This window comes from Nicotiana tabacum, chromosome 17 (assembly GCF_000715075.1).
Source record: "Nicotiana tabacum cultivar K326 chromosome 17, ASM71507v2, whole genome shotgun sequence".
NCBI lineage: Eukaryota > Viridiplantae > Streptophyta > Magnoliopsida > Solanales > Solanaceae > Nicotiana > Nicotiana tabacum.
Genome location: NC_134096.1, coordinates 100,994,973 through 101,016,758, shown reverse-complemented (window position 1 = coordinate 101,016,758; position 21,786 = coordinate 100,994,973). Strand labels below are relative to the sequence as shown.

At 36.0% G+C, this 21,786-nt stretch overlaps 1 protein-coding gene across 6 annotated transcripts; it reads left to right on the top strand.

Annotated features, from left to right (window-relative positions):
* The first annotated feature begins 1,242 nt into the window (after window positions 1-1,242).
* On the top strand, window positions 1,243-20,395 carry LOC107821610 (DNA replication ATP-dependent helicase/nuclease JHS1). 6 transcript variants are annotated; one of them, XM_075234746.1, is made up of 34 exons: window positions 1,243-1,971; window positions 3,066-3,233; window positions 3,317-3,550; window positions 3,634-3,696; window positions 3,832-4,185; window positions 4,267-4,320; window positions 4,411-4,472; window positions 5,184-5,316; window positions 5,462-5,572; window positions 5,697-5,793; window positions 5,976-6,058; window positions 7,062-7,118; window positions 7,892-8,047; window positions 8,171-8,226; window positions 8,353-8,410; window positions 8,518-8,628; window positions 9,229-9,285; window positions 10,559-10,693; window positions 10,776-11,030; window positions 11,777-11,851; window positions 12,757-12,878; window positions 12,966-13,038; window positions 13,123-13,227; window positions 13,438-13,605; window positions 15,395-15,464; window positions 15,549-15,700; window positions 17,110-17,187; window positions 17,266-17,358; window positions 17,448-17,585; window positions 18,669-18,708; window positions 18,809-18,882; window positions 18,986-19,120; window positions 19,773-19,892; window positions 20,003-20,395. In XM_075234746.1, exons 1-34 carry the CDS (start codon window positions 1,420-1,422, stop codon window positions 20,159-20,161), a joined length of 4,398 nt encoding a protein of 1,465 aa, XP_075090847.1. In that variant the 5' UTR covers window positions 1,243-1,419; the 3' UTR covers window positions 20,162-20,395. The 6 variants fall into 6 exon arrangements, 5 of the variants coding, with proteins under 5 accessions (XP_075090847.1, XP_075090846.1, XP_075090848.1 ...); XM_075234745.1 differs by having other exon boundaries at window positions 7,062-7,127; XM_075234747.1 differs by lacking the exon at window positions 7,892-8,047 and having other exon boundaries at window positions 7,062-7,127.
* The last annotated feature ends 1,391 nt before the right edge of the window (window positions 20,396-21,786 follow it).

The window sequence follows — 21,786 nt, the reverse complement described above, 5'->3', positions numbered from 1 at the left end:
CATATAGTTTATAGGGAAAAAATGAATAATTAAGTAACAGTGTAAAGTCTAAAATTGACTAATACTAAATGTGTATTTTACAACCAATAACTTATTACGTATACAAAAAACTATAGAGGGCCATTTATTGGAATAGATGAAAAATAAAAATAATAATAAATGTCAACTTATTTTGAATACGTATTATTTCATTCTTATTTCTTCTATTTTGAATTTTAACCAAGTTAATTTTTAATACTATATTATAATTGATTCGATTTTATTTTCTAATTTTTTTCATCATCAGTGGTCTTTTTTTATTGAAATATATCTATTTAAGCCAAGATTTTTGTTAACCTGAAGATAGGTTTACTTGTATGATGAATTTGAAAAATAATGAAATTATTTTTTTTTGCTAATTAGCTATTCCAAATACTTAATTATTTATTTCCAGCAATAAAAAATATAAATTATATTTTATTGATTTAAATTCTTAATATTAGATCATACCAAATTTTAAATATTCGATTATAATTATATTTTATCGAATAAAAATTCCTTTGTCAAATTGTAAGTGGGAAATAGTTTTGTATATTTTAAAGTATTTTAGTGTATAAAATGGTTTCACCTAAATCAAAACATAAAAAAAGTTACTCCGTCATCTTCCAAGAACGTCGTGCGTCCTTTTTTTTTGGATTGAATTCTCGGTATTTGTCCAAAGGGATAAACTTTTAAATACCAAGTGGTTACGTCCTATTTGGTTAGTATTTTTAATTATTTCCTTTTCTTTTCATTTATATATAATTTAAGTGTAAAAATTTATATAAAATAAAATGTTAATATTTTTGAAGTTTTAAATATTAATTTTTTCTACGTAATCCAAAGAAGGAAGAATGTAATATATAAAATTTAGTTGATTTGTAGTCCTAAATATTAGAAAAATAATTAAATGAGTATTCCTACATATTAGAAAAATAATTAAATGAGTATTCATACATATTAGGAAAACAAACTAAATTACTATTTTATATGATGTAAACTCTATTTGTAAACGGTAAAAAAGACGAACGATATTTTGTTAAGGGCATTCGTGCTTTTAATATAATATAGATATAGATTTTATTTTTATATGAAAAGTAGTTAAATTTTGATTACTTTTGAAACTGTGCCTATTTTTAAGTACCAATTCTAAATCTGGTTATTTCTGATTTTACCCCATTCTATCCTTTAAAAAATTCCCTCTCAGTCCAACTTGTAATCAGATCCTAGGGTCCAAATTCACTCCCTCCAAACCGTGCCCCTTCTCTTTTGGCGGGAAAATCCCTCTCTCAGTTCCCAACATTTTTGCCCTCTTTCTTCAATCTTCTCCGATGACCTAAAACCCTAGTTAGTGTCATCTGTATTCTGTAATAGCACAACTAAGCTCAATCGAAACATAAAATGGCTCCAAAGAAAAGAACAAGTTCAGGATCAACGAAGAAATCAAGCAATCAAAGCCAGAACCTTCAGCATCAGCAGCAATCTCAGCCGTCCAAATTCGGGATCCAGCATTTCTTTGAACGCCACACCCAAAATGTCCTCTCTCAGAAATCCAAACCCCTCCTCGTTCCCCACAACTCCAATTCCAACTCATTTCAAATCCCTCAAGAAAATTCCAGTGTCTCAGTACCAGAAACTTCTAGAAATGATGGATTGAATTTGAAAAAGTGTGACAAGGATAGTGCGGTGTCTCGAGATAAAGGTTATAAAAATGTAAATAAATCGGATCATATTGATGTAACAGAGAGATTTAAGGATAGGGGAGTTGGGGATGGTAAAAACAAGGAAAAAAGAGTTACTTTGAAAATGAATGACTCGGGTGGTCCGTCTCAGAGTACACCTACGGAGAATCTGGTAACTGCAGGTTCAGGGAAGGAGAAAAATCAAGCAGAAATAACGCCTGAGTTATGCAAGTCCGTGTCTGTGAAGCGCTTAAAGTTTTCTCCAGGAATGGTAATTATCTTTATTTTCTGATGGTTTGTTTCTAGTTATTGTTGTTGTTTATTTATTTACCTTTTTATTGGCGAGTAACATCATCAGTGATAGATTCATATAGCCAACACCAACTTGTTTGGGATTGAGGCGCATCAATTGTTAGTTGCTCGGTGAAATTTACTTGGATGGAGCTAATTTTCAACGCGTGTATATGAATGAAGGGTCTTCTTGCTTACGTATTAATTACAAAATTGCAACTTTTTAGGCTCATTCTACAAGAAATCGTGCTATGACGGATCGGGGCAAGGGTAGGGGGAAATTACTGAGTAAACTCATTGATGTAACATCACACAAAAGACTTTTAAGCAACGCAGTTCTCTGTGTCACTGAAGTTAAAGTAGCATTTGTCAATAGTATGCGATATTCATAGAAGGCAAATTCTTGTGCTACTTATGTTGAAGCTGGTAAGGCTGACATTATGTCCGCTAGGTTATTCCTAGACTAGGAAGCTTAGTCAAGCCAAAACAGTAGCAAGTCTAATCTGAGTCCATTATGGGGAGAAAGTAGCAGGAAGAATTTCTAGTAGATGGTACACCATTCACGTAAAATTAGGACACTTAAGAACCAGGAAAGTTAAAGACTTGGTACTAATCCTGACAATTAGAGAGTAGAAGATAAACTAAGAGAAGTATTCTCTCCCTGCTCAGTGCTACAGGACTTAGGCTGTTGTTGGGACACTTTTGCTTATAAGAGTTGTTTTTGGTCGAGGTTGCCAATCTCTTACTGGAGAGCTGGGAGTTTGGGGTCCTAACCTCAGAGACCTGTCTAAACTTTGTATAGACATTGCATGGCTGTCCCGCTTTTAGAATTTTGAAGACATGTTGGTGGTCTTCTTTGACCCCAGCAAACTCTTCTATCTTGTAAGGAGGATTTTGAATCTATCAGTCGTTTAATAAACTTGACACACCTTTTAGTCTATACTTTTAAATGCTTAGACTGTTGCATTCATGGTTAAGAAAGCATGAAAAAGAATTAAATCTAACGGATTCAAAAGTTGTAGAAGTTTGCTTGCCAGTTGCATATGATCTATTATATGTGCTGTTGTTTGTTAGCTGATCAAGCAAAGCCAGGATGATGGAGGTGATGAAGTATCATGGAGAATATCTCCAGTGAATGAACGACTTCATGCCGTGTCCAAACAACTACCAGAGATGGTAAAAGTGTTGGCGGATTCATCACGCTTCAACTCCTTAAGTATTCAAGAATGTTCGCTGAAAAAGGTACATAAACATAATGTACAATTATGCTGTGCCATGTTTTGTTATAGATCATTGTAATACTATAAGACTAATGATTACTACAGACGTCTCCCGGGACAGAAAGAAAGTTTGAGAAGCGGCTTTGTTCACCTCCACTGAAGGCGCTTGATAAATCATTAGTAAGCTCAAATAGGGCTAGCTTGAGAAACAGAAACACCGATCATGTAATGGATCTGTGGGAAACCAATGGAAACTTAAGCTGCCAGAGCAAAGCTGAAGTAACTAACAGTCAGAGTCCTTTTCAGACTCCACCATCTTTGACATACGGCAGCGATAAGGTAGTATCTGCATCGTCATCCTAGTAAACATCTGTCACGTTTTGTGTAGAAATGTTTCTGATGATTTCTGGCAATTAATGCAGCCTGCCAATGTGGTCAATAATAATGAATTCTCTGATCAGCTTGGTTCAAGGCAACACAAAAAGGTCTTTGACTGCTCTGGCATTTTCAGCTAATGTAATTATTTGCTGTTAGTCATTTCTGACCCCATTTGTGCAGAAAATGTAATTAGTCGTACTTCGACAGTCCCCGTGCTTTATAGGTTTTATATCCTGTTTCAGGCATTGATTGAGCTTTTAGACCAAGTAGAAGATGTAATTTCGGTTGAACCAAAATCTAAAGAGAAAGTTGCCCATAGTCATGATGAACCAGCTAAGCCAGCTTCCATTGTACTAGAAGATGTAATTTCTGTTGTACCAAAATATGAGGAGAAAGTTGCATCCCATAGTCATGAAGAGCCAGCTGCCATTGTGCTAGAAGATGTCATTAATGTTGAACCAAAATGTGAGGAGAAAGTTGCATCCCGTAGTCATGATGAACCAGCTAAGCCAGCTGCCATTTTGCAGAAATCGGCAGAAAGTTTTTGTGCACGTGACCAAAGGAAAGAGTCAACTATCTATTTTCTTGTATTGGAGGTACATTGAAACTTCTCTTATTTAATTATATCCGTTATGTGAATTATGGATCGATGTACTTCAAAACATATGTTACTACAGGTTTCTGAGAAGCATGGACAAGTTGAAACATCTGGACAGCAGTATTCCTTCAAGGTTTGTGCCAAAGCCCCTTGTTAAAACCTTTCTGAGTTCTCACTTCTCACTAACCCAAGTGATGTACGGACACCTGACGATGACTTTCAGGTTTTGCGTATACTGAATGAACAAAGTGGAGAAGAGCGGGTTTTGCATTTGAGGGATGAGTGGTAATGAGTTGAATCTCTGTTATTTCATCTATTATCAATCTGCTGAATATACTTAAAAACACAGATTCACAATCAAGCTATTTCATTCAAGAGGACCAATACTCTTGAATAATTTCCTCTATTTCTGTTATAGTAGAATGTAGACAACATGGGCGATGGACTTTCCTGTTTACAATGACTTGTTACTCGAACACAAATACTTTTTCTACTCTTACATCATCTTCCCAACCGACAGTTCAGTTGTGATGATATTTAGTCATGCAGAACAGCAATCTCAATGTGCATTGTGTAACTTATATCTAATATCTGCTTCTTTAGATCTGTCATGGACCCAAAGAGATTATCATGTGAACTAAACAAACAGAGATTACAGTGACACTGCTACTCGGATGACCTTTCAAACACTAGTTTTGTCCCCCTTCTTCTTGCATCATATGTCTTTTGATGTTGAGGTAGCTTCTATGTCTTTCTTGTCTTTGCATTTGAGTTTACAAAGGCATCTTTATCCTAAATTCTAAAGCAGACAATGTTTTAGTCCCAGCCGCTTTTCTGCATTGCTTCATTTTATCAAAATACCTTCCACTTGTGGGAAACTATAGTCCATCATCTGTATGAACCTTCTGTGGAAGAGACCAGAGATCGTCTCTTCTTAAGCTTTGTAATTCTAATTGTTGACAGACAATTATGATGAGGAACTTACTTGCTTTCCAGGTGCTATAGTGTTGTTGCACCAGGAGATACTATTCATGTCATTGGTGAGTTTGACAGCGAAGGAAAATGTGAAATAAACCGCGAGAAGAATTTTCTCATTGTTCATCCAGATGTTTTAGTCTCTGGAACAAGGGTATGTTTGTGCAATTATTTTTCAGTTGCTTGTTTCGATTACTCAACATGTTGTCTTTCACTGTTCCAGCTTCTGCAAAGTCTTGCTTCCATCAGTTGATGATTCTTCTTTCTCCATTGTTCTTGAACGTTGAGTACTCTGTTAGGTTGCTTCCAGTTTCAGTTGCTCAAGGCGAGCTGTGCTGGATGAGAGGTTAAAATCTGGCGAGTATTCAGCTGCAGCATTGATTGGTACATTATTGCATCAGATGTTTCAGGTTTTATGAATGAAAATTTCTTGCTTTCTATGGCCATAGGCACATTTCCTATCATAGTTTAAATTTTCACTGCTATGCATGTACTATAAACTATGCCATTGAAAGTGACTGACGTTTTTGCCAGGCTGGGCTGATCAGAGAGTCCCCTACACAAGAATTCTTGGAGGATTATGCAAGGATAGTGCTCCAGAAAAGTCTTGAGAGCCTATATGCATGTGGAGGTGAGGAACATAAGTTTCTCCCAAGTGCTACTTTGTGAAGTCGTAATTATTACGTTGGCATCTGGAAACATGCTTTCTTAGAAGTCCTGGAAAGATGATTCTCAACGACAAGTCTACAGTAAAGCACTTAAACTGTCCATTCCTTTCAATGCTGAAACTTCTCAAACTTGTGGTAATTGCAGTTGATGAAAATGATACTCACAAGACATTGATTGAGGCAATTCCAAAACTGCTGAATTGGATACGTTCCTTCCAATATTCAGAGGTAAATGGCTACATTTGTTGTTAAACACTATCTTGAGGCTATTAGTAACTAAGCTGGAAAGGTGGGGTTGTGATTTTGAAACTTTAGAATGGTGTCAACTCCTTGTTAGACTTAGATTAAATTAGGCTACTTTGTTCAACAAAGCATGCAGCCCTATCAAGAACATGCCATATTTTTTTCCAGAAAGGTGATGGTTTATGGATTGTTTACAATTTTTGTGCTAACACTTGTAAAACCCAAATGAGACAATTGAAAAATAAAAAGGATACGGTACCTAAAGAAAGCATAGTTAGAGCCATCTCCAAAGTACTATGTTCCAAATTCTTTGTACATAGGCTAGTCCTCTTAGTCACGTCAACCAAAATGTGTGATAGATGGATACAGGTGTGGTTGCATGGGTGCGGATCTAGAAGGATGATATGTCATCACCTAAATCTTAGGATTGGGGAATTAGGAAAGGTGGTCAGGTACAAGTGCTGAGATACCACTAATAAATGTATAGTATAACATATATATTTATATGACTAATTCATTTGAAAGATCATCCGACAAAAACACATACAAATAAATTGCTTTAAATATCTAAGCTTTTATTCCATGCGTATATCATATACAATTACAATTTTTCAGAATACTTTATCTGAATACTTATGTAAAACCCAAAATTTGAAACCAAAAACATAGCCAACCTATGCTTCTCGGCCATAGTTGTAGCCAATGCAGTCTAGGTGAATTAACCAAGTGCGGTGATATCTCACACCCATGCCCTTATCAATTTGGATCGACTTTGGTGTTTTTTTTTGGAAGGATCCATGTAACATAGGCAACACTTGTCCTTTTGCCATGTCCATCACTATTTTCTACTTCGTTGGTGGCTAGTTCTTTGTGTTTGATTCTCAGTACATCTTGATTATAATTTGTGCCCATTCTCACATTTGTTCCCACATTGATATAATTTCTCTCCTTGTTTAACTAACATATTTATGAGCTTAAATTATGCTAGGTTTCAGAAGGCCCAAGTATTGATTTTGGAAGTGAAGACGGAGTTAAGAAGATTAAAGTATGTGAAGTAAGGAACCTCCTATCTTTCTTGGTAATACGAATTTTATTAGTTCTCAGAAGCATATGTTGCAAATATTTCTGATATACAAAGCATTAACCACATCAGGATGATCATTAGGAATGGTTCATTCCAATGTAACACATTTATCTCTAACATTAGTGTCTTTTTGTATTTATGATTTGTGACGAACTAAGAAATAATCGACAAGCTTTCCACACAGTCCTCCTAAAGTATAACGTTAAGATTTTTTAAAAAGAAAAGGTTCATTATTAATTGATGAGTTATGGGACATCAGATATAAATTGTGTTTGTAAAGTTTATGGTAGCGAGATTGTTAGAGTATGTCTAGTAATGAGCAACCAATGGAACATGTTAATCTAACATTTAACTAATATTACATTCCCCAGGTGGTTTACAGGATTTGTGCTTCAGTTCAGTTAGCTATATGCACTTGGGTTTGCTTTCTTTAACCAAGATTATGCCTGATTTATTAGTTTTGACTGGATATTGAGCAGTTTTTTCTGAAGGACATTATTTGTCTTAAAGGAGAATAAACTGCAACATGATGCAAAACTACTGGTGCTTTGTAGCATTATCTACATGACAAACCCTTCTTTTCTGGAAAACAAAGGACAAACATTACTTACATGTCAAGAACATATATTCACCTGTAATTGTTTTGAAAATGCATATAACATGGTTCACCCTGTCCAGTCTGTCTATCCTCCCTGAGTTTATATTCTTTTCATTTTGGATGTCCTTAAATATAGGTACTTGATATTGAAGAAATGGCATGGGCCCCAAAATATGGGTTGAAAGGCATGATTGATGCATCCTTGCGAGTAAATGTAAAATTCAACACCAGTAAACATAATGAGATGATTATGCCTCTCGAATTTAAAACTGGGAAGGCAACAAATGGACTGGCAAGTTTTTTTGAGCATTTGCCAAATAGTACCACTTAGTTGTGAAGTGATGATAATTTTCCACTTTACACGTTCTTGCTAGGCACCTAACCTCTAGGCTATCGTTGGCTTTACATTCTGCAGACAGCTATGGAACATAATGCTCAAGTGATGCTGTATACCCTTCTAATGTCAGAAAGGTGCACCGAACCCTGCCTATTTGCATAATTATTCACCTACTGTGGGCATGTGCTGTACTGCCATGTAGATTTTCCTTTAGTTCTTCATAGATTCATCTCATTGCCATCTATTTTTCTCTTAATTAGATACTCGCAGCATATTGGACATGGTCTCCTGTATTATCTGCACACAGATCATACGCAGGTAAAATCAAGCATTTGATTTTGATAAGTAGGTGAAAACTAGCATCTGTAAGAATTATAAAGATTGCTTTTCTTTGCAACCTTCTAAATTACACTTCATTTTTCAAGGGAATTACTGTTCGAAGATCTGACTTGGTTGGCCTAATAATGCGCCGTAATGAACTTGCAAATGATCTTCTCAAGACCACTATAACTCAACAACTGCCACCAATGTTACAGGTAAGGTATCTCCGTCTCATCCTGTTATACTTGGATTAAATACAGATAGTGTTTGTGAGAACTGAATATTTTGCATTAGTACTGTCTAGTCATTGAATATGTGGCTGATCAGTTTCCACATAATGGCGTGTTGTCCGCTAAGCATTCAGGGCCCGCATTTTCTTGTGCCTTTTATCATATTCTCTTTGTGCACAGTCCTGTAAGTTTATAGAAATTGTTAAGGTTAAAAGGCTCTTAATTGTATTCTGTAACCTGTTCTCTCTGGTACCACATAAAAATCTCTACTGAAATATATCCTCCCCCTCCCCTTGGTTTAGTTGTCTTCATAGAGGTGAATGTTTTGCCTGCTAAGTGTAGTTCATTCCGAATACACCTTCAATTAGTATTGAATACTAATTCTTCCTGTAGAGACCTAAGCATGGTTGTCATCTTCCACCACTATCCCAGGCCACAATCATTTATCGCCTTAATTATAAGTAAAACCATAAAAGGGATCAGAAAACTGAATTAGCTTATTACCTGACCAAGAGGAACTCATTTAACAAAATCTTCTAGATATTATTAACTTATTATTCTGGTGACTTCTTTCTTTTGATGCAGAGTCCAAATATGTGCAGAGGCTGTCGACACCTCAATGTCTGTACTGTTTATCATAAGGTAATTTGAGAAGTTCTCAGGGTCTTCATAGTGACAAGCATCCATTGTGCTCTTTTACGTATATAGATTTTCAAAATAATTGGTTAAAGGGGCTTCCATGTTTACTCAGTTTTCAATCCTAAAACATTTTCGCATCTTTAGCTATGCTCCATGCTAAGAAAATGTTCTCCTTTCAAAATGATCGAGATTCTGAGAAACTCAGATGATAAACCATCTATAGAAGAAAGGAAGGGAGCTTAGTTGTTGAAGTCGGTAACTAAATCCTTTGGTTGGCGAATGTGCATGTGATAAATATACAGAGGTATCTTCATCAAAATAAATATACAGAGGTAATATGCTTACACGCACTGTAGTTCTCTTCTCCTAGTAAAACCTGCCATGTGGTTACAGTAACATAGGTGCTTGCTGATAGAAGAAGGGGTAATTAACAATCAAGAGAAAGTTATTGCCTCAAATGCCATGTTTGGAATATTAGTACTAAGCCTGATTCCTGAAAAATATCAAATGACTGTAAACTTTGACATTTATGCTACAACTAGTACTTATTTGGAACCTGAATTGAGGCAAAAGATTGCATTTATAATGTGTTAGAATTCTAATTATGTCGGGTCTTATTTTTCTTGACAAAGGTGCCAAAACTTGGTGCGCGCCTAAGAAGCTAGACATGTAATCAAGGCAATCTAACGGCTTTTCTGAATACTAATCAATTTGCTTAATGATGAGGAGTCAGCATTTTGCAGTGTGCAATATGGAAAGGACTAAAGGAACATACTTGAAATCGAGCAGCAATTGCTTCCTTTTTTGTTACTGTAGATTTTGAGAAGAAGAAAAGGCTTCTTGTATTTCTGTGTGTGTTTACATCCCATGAGTAAGGGAATTTATACAAAGCTCCTAATGCTAATTAAGGAAATAAAATAAATCTATACAATCAATCCAGCTATCAAATAAAATCAAATAAAATCAGTTCTCTTAAATATAATCAAATCTCCTGAAATCATGCTAATCAACACTCCTAAATCAAGTCTCCTTGAATCATGCTAATCAACAAAATGGGTAGAATAATGGCGATGATAAATCAACATGCATGTTTTCCATATTAGCCTAATCAATGTTGACATGAAAATCAGTCATCTTTTCTTGGTGTATGCCCGAATACTTATTCTCATCTTAGTTGTGCTTATACATCATATTATGGGTAACATCAATATTCAATATTATTGGGACTTTGTTGAAAGTAAAAACTTATACTACTGGATCCTGAAAATTTTCATAGGCATATGGTGGCACCACAGAAGGTAGCGGTTTGGGCGGTGTGTTTGATTCACTTGTTAGCCATCTAACAATTGCACATACTAATTTTCTTCAAAAATGGGATCAGTTGATTGACTTGGAGGCTAAAGAAGTTGAGGTACAATACATTGTCGACTGTAAATGTAGAAATCACTTCATGGCAATTGAATATCTCTTTACTTGTTAATTTGTTTTTTCAGGTTGTAAAGAAAGAAATTTGGTGTTCACAAAGTTCAAAGAATGACTTTTACGCTTCTTACTTATCTTCTCTTGTCCTTGATACATCAGAACGAACCACACCAACAAACTTTTGCAAAGGAAATCAATTTACTTATCACTTTGTACATCGAGATTGGACTTCCTTGGGCACTCATCAACAGGATGGAGATGCTCTTAATAGTTATAATTTTCCCATGAAAAAGTTTGAATCCTCACTTAGGAATGGGGATTATGTGGTATTCTTCTTTCCCATATTCTTTTTGCACTCCTGAATGTTCTATTTTCACAGCAAGCAGCTGAAGCAAAGAATTACTTGTCCATAGTTGTAACATCATCTGTTTGCCTCCCAAGGGAAAAGTAGCGAGACAGAGCAGTTATATGCATCTATAGCAAACTGCAGGTTCCTGTCCCTGTGAAATATATTAATCGGATGGCTTGAACTAATGGTTCAATTAGTTATTTTGGTGAAGTAATGAAGCTTCTTAGAATTCAATGAATCAACTATGCCTTGATCCTGAATTAGTTGTGGTCAGCTACAGGAATCCTCTTATTCGTTCCTCTCTATCCGGGAGCAAATGCCTTGGTGGCTCTGGGATCATCCCACAATTTTAGTAATTCTCTACTAGCGTCAAACCCTCGGCGGACTTCATCAAGCTCATAGAGGAAAGGGAGTTCTCACTATTCAATAACAAAAAAACAGAATAATAGTCAATTATTTTCTGAAAAAAATGGGGTAATTTTTTATTTAGTTGGGGCCATGGCTTATGTTTGTATAAGTTGCCTGCAAATAGAGTAATTTCTAGTTTTGTTGAGCCTCTAATTAGCTGAATTTTTTGTTTCGTTCCTGCACTTTCAGCTCACAGTAGTGTATGAGTTGTGATCGTTTGAATTGAAAGTGCTGTCTTATAAGCGTTATATGTTTGGTTCTATTCATGGTCATGATCAATTGACGGTATGACAATATAAATTTTAAACTATTCAGGTATTGAGCACTGAACCTGGTGGTATACTAATAGCTACTGGAGTTGTTGTAGATATGAGTTGCTCTCGCATCTCGGTGAGTATTTGATCTTTATTTGGTATTAATTCTTCAATGCAAGGAGTTATTACTTTATAATGTTTGTCATTGCTGCAAATAGCCTAGAATGCACAGATATAACTTATTTTCAGTTCCTTCTTTTCATTCTCCTTAGGTGGAGCAGCCTGAACTTTTCAAATAATCTCATTTGTTCCAATGAAAAATAGGAAACTTATATATTTCTCATCTGCCAATCATCTTCGTTAATGCTGTTAGATCTCACTTTGGTCCCTTTCAACAACTGAAAAGTTTCTTTAATAAATAAGGTAGCTCCAGACTATACAGGGAGATGATTAAGAATGAAATAGTTTGATTGTTGAGACAAAACAGAACAAAAAAGTTAGAGCCCTGACCATTAACAAAACTAAAGCTTCACACGGCTCTTCCTTTTTATCCCACTTTCAAAAGAAAAACTACTTCAGGACCTGGAAAGCATTTTCCAAAATGAAAAGTTAAAGAAGTCCAAACACAGAAGTCTTCTAAACCAGTGTTCGTCTTAAGAAATAATTACAACTAAAGCATACTAGTGTTTAGCTTACTGTATTTCGTTAGGGCTAAAGCATTCTTTTGTTAATATATCTATATCTATACAAGATTTCCTTACGGCCTAACCTGTCTATCTTATCATAGTATTGTTTTCAAGTAGTAGAGGTCCATTGTCACTCATTCTGAAGTGAGCCAGGCTACATTCCCTTGTATGTCTTTGATTTAAAAAATAAAATATTTGTGGATTTGTCATAATCCTTTATGATAATTCTGGCACTAATTAACAAGTTTGGAATATAAAATTCCCTGGGTACTCCTTTTGATTTTGGGTCCAATAATGTGTAAAAGGAAAAGGCATGCGCAGATTTCAACTTGTAATATTTGCTTTCATAATTCAGGTATCTCTTTCCAAACGCTTAAGGCTTCCAGGTAGCAGCCGGACTTCACAGGCACAAGATCTTCATCAGCAGTTGTGGCGAATTCATAAAGATGAATTTATGGGTTCATTTGCAATTATGAGGTATTCAAATTTTTTCATGTGTTATTATCTCCATCTGAAGTACATGTATTTGTCCAAGCGTAATTTACTCCTGCTTTGATTTTGAAGATTCAACCTCATACAACTATTTCTGCAAAATGAGCAGAGTTCTCATCTGAGGAAGATGATAGTTGATCTGGAGGTGAATGCTCATTTGATTTGCAGCTCCTCAGCCACAGCCCTCTTTAATGAATGAGAAGAAAATCTTACCTGTGAATTTCTGCAGGTGCCTAGGTTTGATAGTGGATGCCAATTTAGTCAAGACCCTGCCATCTCATACATTTGGTCAGAGAAAAACTTGAATGACGATCAGCGCCGAGCCATACTTAAGGTGAAGAGTTATAGAAACTCTCTGTAATTGGATTTATATCTGCACTTGCAAATCAAAAGTATTGTGAATTATCAGAATCTTAATTGGATAAACCAGATACAAAGCAAAACTTACATCATTCGAGTTGTCAGAACCCTCAACCATATCAAACTGTCAGAATTGTATTGTGAATTATCAGAACAGCATCATATATAATTGTCAATAATGCAGATACTTACGGCAAAGGATTATGCGCTGATACTAGGAATGCCAGGGACAGGCAAAACATCCGCTATGGTCTATGCTGTGAAGGCGCTGTTGATGAGAGGTTCATCCATTTTGCTTACCTCCTATACAAACTCAGCTGTTGATAATCTGCTTCTCAAACTGAAGGCTCAGGTCATCTCCATCCTTGATGCTTTGTCTCTTTTCGTCTTCTTGAGCCGAGGGTCTTTCGGAAACAGCCTCTCTACCCCCTCGGGTAGGGGTAACGTCTGCGTACACACTACCCTCCCCAGACCTCACTAGTGGGATTTTACTGGGTCGTTGTTTTTGTTGTTGCTGTATCTCAAAAATTTAGAAGGTATAAGCTGTAGAACTGGTGTCAACATAGTATAAAATTCTTGTTAAATAGTCTTGGGAAAGCTAGATTTAGCAAACTGAAGAAATCTATATTTGGTGCAAGGTAGGCATAGGAGTTGATGTGTAGCATTAGATGAAACTGGTTGATTTAAGAAGGGCCTACTATGGCAACTACACTCCCTAGCTGCTTCTACTGGTATTAGTATTACATCATTATTTCCTCTTTATCGTTCGATCATTTAGAAGCATACACCTCACATTTTACTACCTCCAATCTCCTGAAATAAATTCTAGCATAAAGCTGCTTGGTGGTGACTCCATCGAATAAAATCCTTTTTGAATCACCAAATTGTCGCATCCATTGAAATCCCTTCCTCCACTTGTGAGAATTTGATGCATATGCAATGTGGTCAGTGAATGGGCGTTAAGGAGGATCTCCACCTCTCATTTGAAGCTCTGCTGGAAGTATGTGTTCTCGCATGGAGTAACGGGTTGAAGGAGCCATCAAGGAATTGGACATCCCTTTAGAAAGGGCTGGAAGACCCTTTTAGATGCGAAATTCCTCGTTTTTTTCCTCACATTCCGTTGGTCAATTACGAACCAAGGTGCTCTACTTCACTACTTGTAAGGTGTGACGTATGATTCATTGACTTTTAATTTAATAAAAGAAGACATTTAAAATGCGAATTTCTTGCTATTTAATGGATAAGGGAATAGATTATAGCTGTTCAGCTTAACTCAGTGCAATCCTGTAGTAAGTACAACTCAAACTTAGGCATTCAACTGTTAAATATAAACCCTAAACCCTAAACCTATATTTTTAAAATATATAATTAATAACAACCTTTAAAGTTTAAACTGTTTTGTAACTTGAAGCATTTTCAGGGAAAACTAACAAATGCCTATCAGTAATTCTAAACACAGGATATCTTGAGTCCAAATTGATAAACAAGTCATTTACTTTGAAGTTGATTCCCCCATATTGTAGATCATGTATAACTTGGTCTCACCATGAAAAGTTTTAGATAGCGCTGTTAAGCTGTTGATGAATTAGTAGACAAAATATTCGGATATATGTTAGTGGGGCTTAGGCGAAGGGGCAAACAAATATAATCTATTAGCTTCATGGCTGTAAACCAAAATTCTGCCCTTATAACACTTATCCTCACATACATTTAGATCAAATCAAGAGCCTGCTGATTTCTAAGGTAAAAAAATAACTCAATTACCTCTTCGTGTATAAATGTATCAAGTTAAAGATCCTTCTTTTTATCCATTTAGATATTCAACTATACGCAGTGGCTCTGCAAGTAAAATGAAGCTGATTGACTGACATGCATGTAAGCGTTATCGAGGAAAATCTCTCTTTTCCTCTTCCTCTAAGGGCATGGTTTTTTGAAATGTCCTGCTGAGAATGATTTCTCGACATGCTTCACCTACATATTACGGAGTATCATTTATTTTTCCTAGTGCTTTCATTCTCTGGTATGCTTCTGCTGACTGCGAACCACAAGGCACAAGTAATGTAGTGCTTTTACATTTACATGCATATCCTACTGCATTACCACTTCAGTGGACATTGGGACTAACATATATACTGTTGCAGGGTATAGATTTTATTCGCATTGGAAGATATGAGGTTGTACACGAGGAAGTTCGAGAGAATTGCTTATCAAGTTGGTTTCTGGTAACTTTGTCAAAGAGTTTGCTTCCTGATTGGCCCACAGAATACTAATTTACTGCTGGACTTTCTCCTACAGTGATGGACGCTCATGGTCTTGAAGAGATAAAGCAAAGGATAGATCAAAGCAAAGTTGTTGCTGTTACGTGTTTGGGGATAACTAGCCCATTGCTTTCAAACAAGAGATTTGATGTGTGTATCATGGATGAAGCCGGACAAACTACGTTGCCGGTACGTTTCTATAATTTGTGTTGTAGTGCATTTGAACATTTTGGTCAATAGATCTCGTGAATGAGGTTAAACTTGTCAAAGTTGCTATTGCTGATTGCAACTGTCCTATATATCTCAATTAACAATCTTTTTATTTTTTTGATAAGGTAAATTTTTATTAATGAAGGTACCAAGATGGTACAATTACACCAGACCAAAAACTGCCATAATACTTATCAACTACTCCTACAAATCAACTATCTCCTCTAAGAAATCTATGTATTGTTCTAGATTTTCAATAACACTCCGTTTACACCTAAAAATCAAATTCAAAAGACGTCTATTTTTAATCCTGGATACATGCTGTCTTATCCCTTCAAAGCAAACTCTGTTTCTCTCCACCCATGTTGTCCATAAGACACATAGGGGGATTGTTCTCCACACTGCCTGCTGACTTCTTGCCACTTGTTGATGTTGCCATGTCTCCAGCAGACTTTTTACATTTTGTGGCATAACCCATTTGATACCATACAAACCAAGGAATAGCTCCCAACACTGTCTTGCCACTTTGCAATGAATGAGGAGATGATTTACTGTTTCTAATTCTTCTTCACACATATAGCATCTATTAATTAAAATAGTTTCTCTCTTCTGTATTTTATCCTGACTTAAACAAGCTTCCTTTGTTGCCACCCACCCAAAACATGCTCCTTTAGCAGGAGCTTTTGATTTCCATATTGCTTTCCATGGCCAATCAGATTCATACCTCCCTTGTTGCTTCTGTAAAAGAGTATAACCTCTGCTAACTATGAATTTCCCATCATTACTTGCTGCCCAAATCATTGAATCTCTCCTATTGCCCTCCAAACTGACACTGTCTAGAAATTGCATTAACTAAGCGAATTAATCTACTACCCAGTCATTAAGGCCCCTCCTGAAGATCAACTGCCAGCCATTACTTGAATAAACGCCTGCTACCTTCCCATTCTTGTCAGAGGAGCAGCGATATAAAACTGGAAATTTGATTTGAGACTTTCATTCCCCATCCATACATCATTCCAGAATTGGATATTTTTACCATTCCCCAGCTTCAACTTTACAAACTGACTACACTCATTCCATAGACTACTGATAGTGCTCCAAAGTCCCCCTTTGGAAAAGGATTGGACTGCACGAGGAGTCCAAAAATCCTTCCTGCCATATTTGACATCTATGAGTTGTTTCCATAACCTATTGCTTTCATCATTATATCTCCAAAGCCACTTAAATAATAGGCTTTTGTCGTGCAGCCTTAAATTCCTTACCCCCAAAACAATCTCTTTTGCTTTTCCGTTTCTATGTTCTTAGAGCTAGTTATTTTTATGAACTACATTTGTCACCAGATGACAAGTCCTTGAAAAACAAATGACAATATTAGATCTACAATCCAGGTATCATTGGGACCATTGACATTTGCATCAAAATTTGTTCTAGTTGGGGATCATTATCAATTACCACCACTCGTCCAGGTAATCTTGATTCTCTCTGCGTTGAGCTCCAATGATTGTTACTTGTGATACCAAAACTTCGAACTGTTTCCATATTAGAGTGCAGAGGCTAGAGAAAATGGAATGGCAGTAAGCCTGTTCTGCAGACTCTCAGAAGCTCATCCCCAAGCAATTTGTGCTTTGCAAAGCCAGGTATCTTCAAATTTCAATAAGATGTTTCTTTCCACCTCTGAAGTTCGTTTGGGTTAATATAGTTGCCACTACTATGCTACAACTTGCAGTACCGCATGTGTGCAGCCATAATGGCATTATCAAATGCCTTGATATATGGTAACAGATTGCGATGTGGTTCTTCTCAAGTAGAAAATGCCAAAATCAAGTACACAACATTGCCATCTGGACCTGCGTGGATGAAGGAGGTAATAGTCAGTGATTACAAACATAAGAGGCCCGCCTCAGCTAGAAAGAATGATCTTAGGATGGAAAATAGATGCCGCTTCCTAGTATGATATTACTTTATTCTATATATTCCAAACTATAGAGGCCTGCACCTTCTATAAAGAGATTGATGCCTGGATGGAAAATACACCTGGTGAAACTTGTTCATTCTTTGAGCACTCATAAGTTCTTTCCTGTATATAAGTTAAGCGTTTGAGCTGCTGGTTCATTCTGCAAAGTTAATTCCAGCAAAACAATTCCACTCAAATCTGCACTTTCTACTTGCTTCTCAAGGAGCAAGTCTGCTAATATTTTCATGTCATAACCACAGTGATGCTCTCTCATCTTAGAGTGATTTACGCTTTCATTTATATATACTTTTTCGATGTACTTATTTAGGTATATGCACTCAAATTAAAGAGGTGTCATGTAAAACCTAGTGCACTTTTTAGTTTTTAGTGTTTCCGTCTGGTAACTAGACACAATATGAGTCATTTTTTGCCTGTCCATTCTTTTCTGTCTGGACCCTCGAGAAAATAGAAAGATCCAGTTTCTAACTGAAGCTCTACTACTTGTTAATTCTGAGATTTTTTATTGGTTGATCTAATAGGTTTAGACTACTGAGGAGAAAACAGAATAGCCTAAACACATGTTCTTCACTACCCTTGTATTAATGAGACCGAATTGTTGGTTGATCTCTTGTGTTTTAAAAAGTGAAATTTGGCTACCCGCTGTCCAAAGTTTCTCATCGCACAATCTTAAAGGTCCTTAGAAAGGATGATTCTTACCATAATGATGATTCATACAAAGTTGTACATAACTGACAAGGAGGAGTTCAACTTTGTATACAAAGGCCGTGATGGAAAGGTAGGAAAACAGTAGGAGAAATTTTACAAGGGAGAGATTTAGTGCAGTGACATGGTGTGATCATTATCTGACAAGGATGATCTCATCTTAAGCAATTATATTCCTTCCAGAAAAATATGTTGTATGAATTGTGAGGGTTAATACCCCTACTGCTTGTCGTCTTATTCTGTGAAATAACGTATGATCTGTCTTGACAGGCTATGAATCCAGACAGACCTGTCGTCTTTATAAACACAGGTCAGGCAAATTCCTATCTCAAATCAAATTATGCAGGCTTGTAAATGCAGTTTAAACGTTCTTGTCCTAAGCTGTTGCCTTATCTATTTTTCCAAACTAGATTTGTTGCTTGCATTTGAAACAAATGACCGTAAAGCCGTAAATAACCCAATGGAAGCAAATATCATTGCTGAGGTATGATGCCTCTTGCTTCTTCCATGAATATTAATGACCATTAGCATCGGATCACAAGAAATATATTAAGCTGTAATTTCTGTATAATGATTTTGGCCTACAGATCGTGCGTAGGTTGTTGAGCAGAGGTATATTGGAGGAAGATATAGGCATCATTACACCCTACAACTCTCAGGTAGATCTTATCCGGCAATCTGTTTCCACATCAGTGGAGATACATACCATTGATAAATACCAGGTAATATATATGTTGATGTAATTACATTCTTGAAAAACATCTTAAATTTGCAACTTTTCTTACTCATTAAAAAAGACAGATGCTTTATGGCAGGGTAGCAGAAGGGTAAAGGAAATCACTAGACAATCCTTACTAGAAACATATCTGTCTATGGTTATTCATGACACATTTGTAATTGTCAACTACACATAGGCGACCTAGTACGGTTTTGAACTATAGGGTCCTGAATGCCAGCTGGAAGTAGAGAGCAGAAAAATGGTTGGCTTTCCGTTTCTGAAACAGAAGTTCAAGAAGCCTAAAACTTCTCAATACCCTAGCCCAGAACAAGAAGAGTAATCCCTCGCATCTCACATTGCTACTTCAGAGACACTTATGTTCACCTGACTTTGCCTAGAAAAAATCCCCAAGTCCTTGTCCAGTTGTTCGTCATCTATCCTCAACCGTTTAAGATTATTTGTGCCAGCTATTAGCCCCAAGAAGGTTGTTTGGCAATTCATGAATGATCCAATCTACACGATTTCTTGCTTTTAGAATCATTTTCTGTGGCTCATGGTGGTCTTGCAGTTACATCAAATAACTTGATTTCTTAGGTAGAAAGGACTAAGAGATCGGTACTTTCCCTAATTGTTCTAATGTAATCTACTCTTTGCAGGGAAGGGATAAAGATTGCATTCTGCTATCCTTTGTAAGGTCAAGTGAAAATCCAAGAAACTATGTTTCTTCATTGCTTGGAGACTGGCACAGGATTAACGTGGCTCTTACACGTGCTAAGGTTTAGATACTGTTCCTCGAGACATTTTGACTGAAAATTTTGCTCTATTTGAAACTTTGTGAAGTTCCTCAGATTATATGGAATAATGTACTTCTCTTTTGATTGAACAGAAGAAGTTGATAATGGTAGGTTCATGCATTACACTATCAAACGTGCCTCTGCTAAAACTTCTCATAGAAAAGGTGGAAGAGCAAGGTGGCATTTTGACCGTCTCCAAGAAGGATATTGCTCATAAGCCGGAATTGAAGAGATGCTCCAACCTGAGATGACGGTGAAGATCCCCCCCCCCCCTCCCAACCACCAACCACCACCACCCAAAACCCCCCCAGTTTTGCTATATTGTAAATTATTGCAAAATCCAGTCCTCTTAGGGTTTGCATTTTTGTATTCTAATGCAAATGTAAATATTAATGCTATGCGAGACCAAGACCCAGCCATTCACTCTTGTGTAAATAATAGTAAAATTTCCTGGGTGAAATGAAATTGTTCAAGGTTAAACTTCATTTCACGAATGTCTGTATATGATGTATCAGATTGCCATTTCAATGCTGGTAAATTGCTAGAAGGTTTTTACACGGGGGCACCTCTCGTCAGTAACCCAAATGGCAGACATTGGTAAATATAGCCAATTTTAATTTGCACCTTCAATTTCGCTGCATTATGTTGTTATAATCCAACGAGCATTTTTGTTCACAAAATAAATAAAGGACTAACCATAAAATCAATCTCTTTATTGCATTTAGCCAATGAGGTAAAAATGGTATTATTAGATGTAATGAGAATTCTCGAATTGATTTATAGGGGTGTCGTCCAACATGTTTAGAAAGGTCAAGGTAAGACGTTTCACACTTAGCATTTTGCACTTAGGTAGAAAAATGGAAGCAAGAGAGGCCCCGTTGATATAATCAGATCTCTTTATAACAGAGTTTGAAATTTAAATATTATTTAGTTATTAAAAACAATAATTATCCAAAGAATTAGTTTTTATTTTTTTAAAAACTTATAGTAAAATATATAAAAAAATTACTTAGATTTAAAACCTCAAAAGATAAGCATATTTTACTAAATAAAAACTTAAGAAAGCTAATATATTATTAACAAGTATATATTGATGTAATTTTCTTTCTCAAAATTTGTGTACTGTATTGAAGATTCAAAATATATGTTTATGACAACAAAGCATAAGTATTGCTTTCTTTATTATGAAAATAAATGACAATTAACATAAGTGAAATAATAAATTCAATTAATATTTGAGCAAAGTTGTTATGGAGGGATAATTTTATAAAGAGTGTATTCTTAAAATGATTTGTTACAGATAAAAAGGTTATTATAACAAAAAAACACTTAGCTGTTAATAGCGGAATGTTATTATAAAATGGTTGTTATAGAACTCTTGACTGTAAGGTATGCTTCACAAATTGGTTTATTACCGCTGAAGTGCAATCGAAATTTAGCTTCTGAAGTAAAATCACTGGAAGCAGAAACCAAAAACACCGCCATAGCTTTATCACAACATTCCTCGACAGAAAGGATCTATTTTGGAAGGGAAAAAAAAAAACTTCAGCTATTTTCTCCCCGACGACCACCCTATTATGACACTATCTGGTTCAATTATGCAAACAATAACTACCAGTAACTAAAAAATAATACAGTAATAATAACTAGGCCAACTTCTTTTGAAAAAGGAAATTCTATTTACCAGGGAAAAGGGAAGGGGAGCAGAGGAAAAAAGACCATGAGAATCAAACCCAACCTCTATTCTGTGAAAAATGCCCACGGGTACCACTGCAATGTAAGCTTTGGTTGTAACCACAACTTAATTTCCTAAACTATTATAAACATTTTCTTGAGTCAGTGGACATTCGCATGCTTGCTGCATAAACAGTTCATG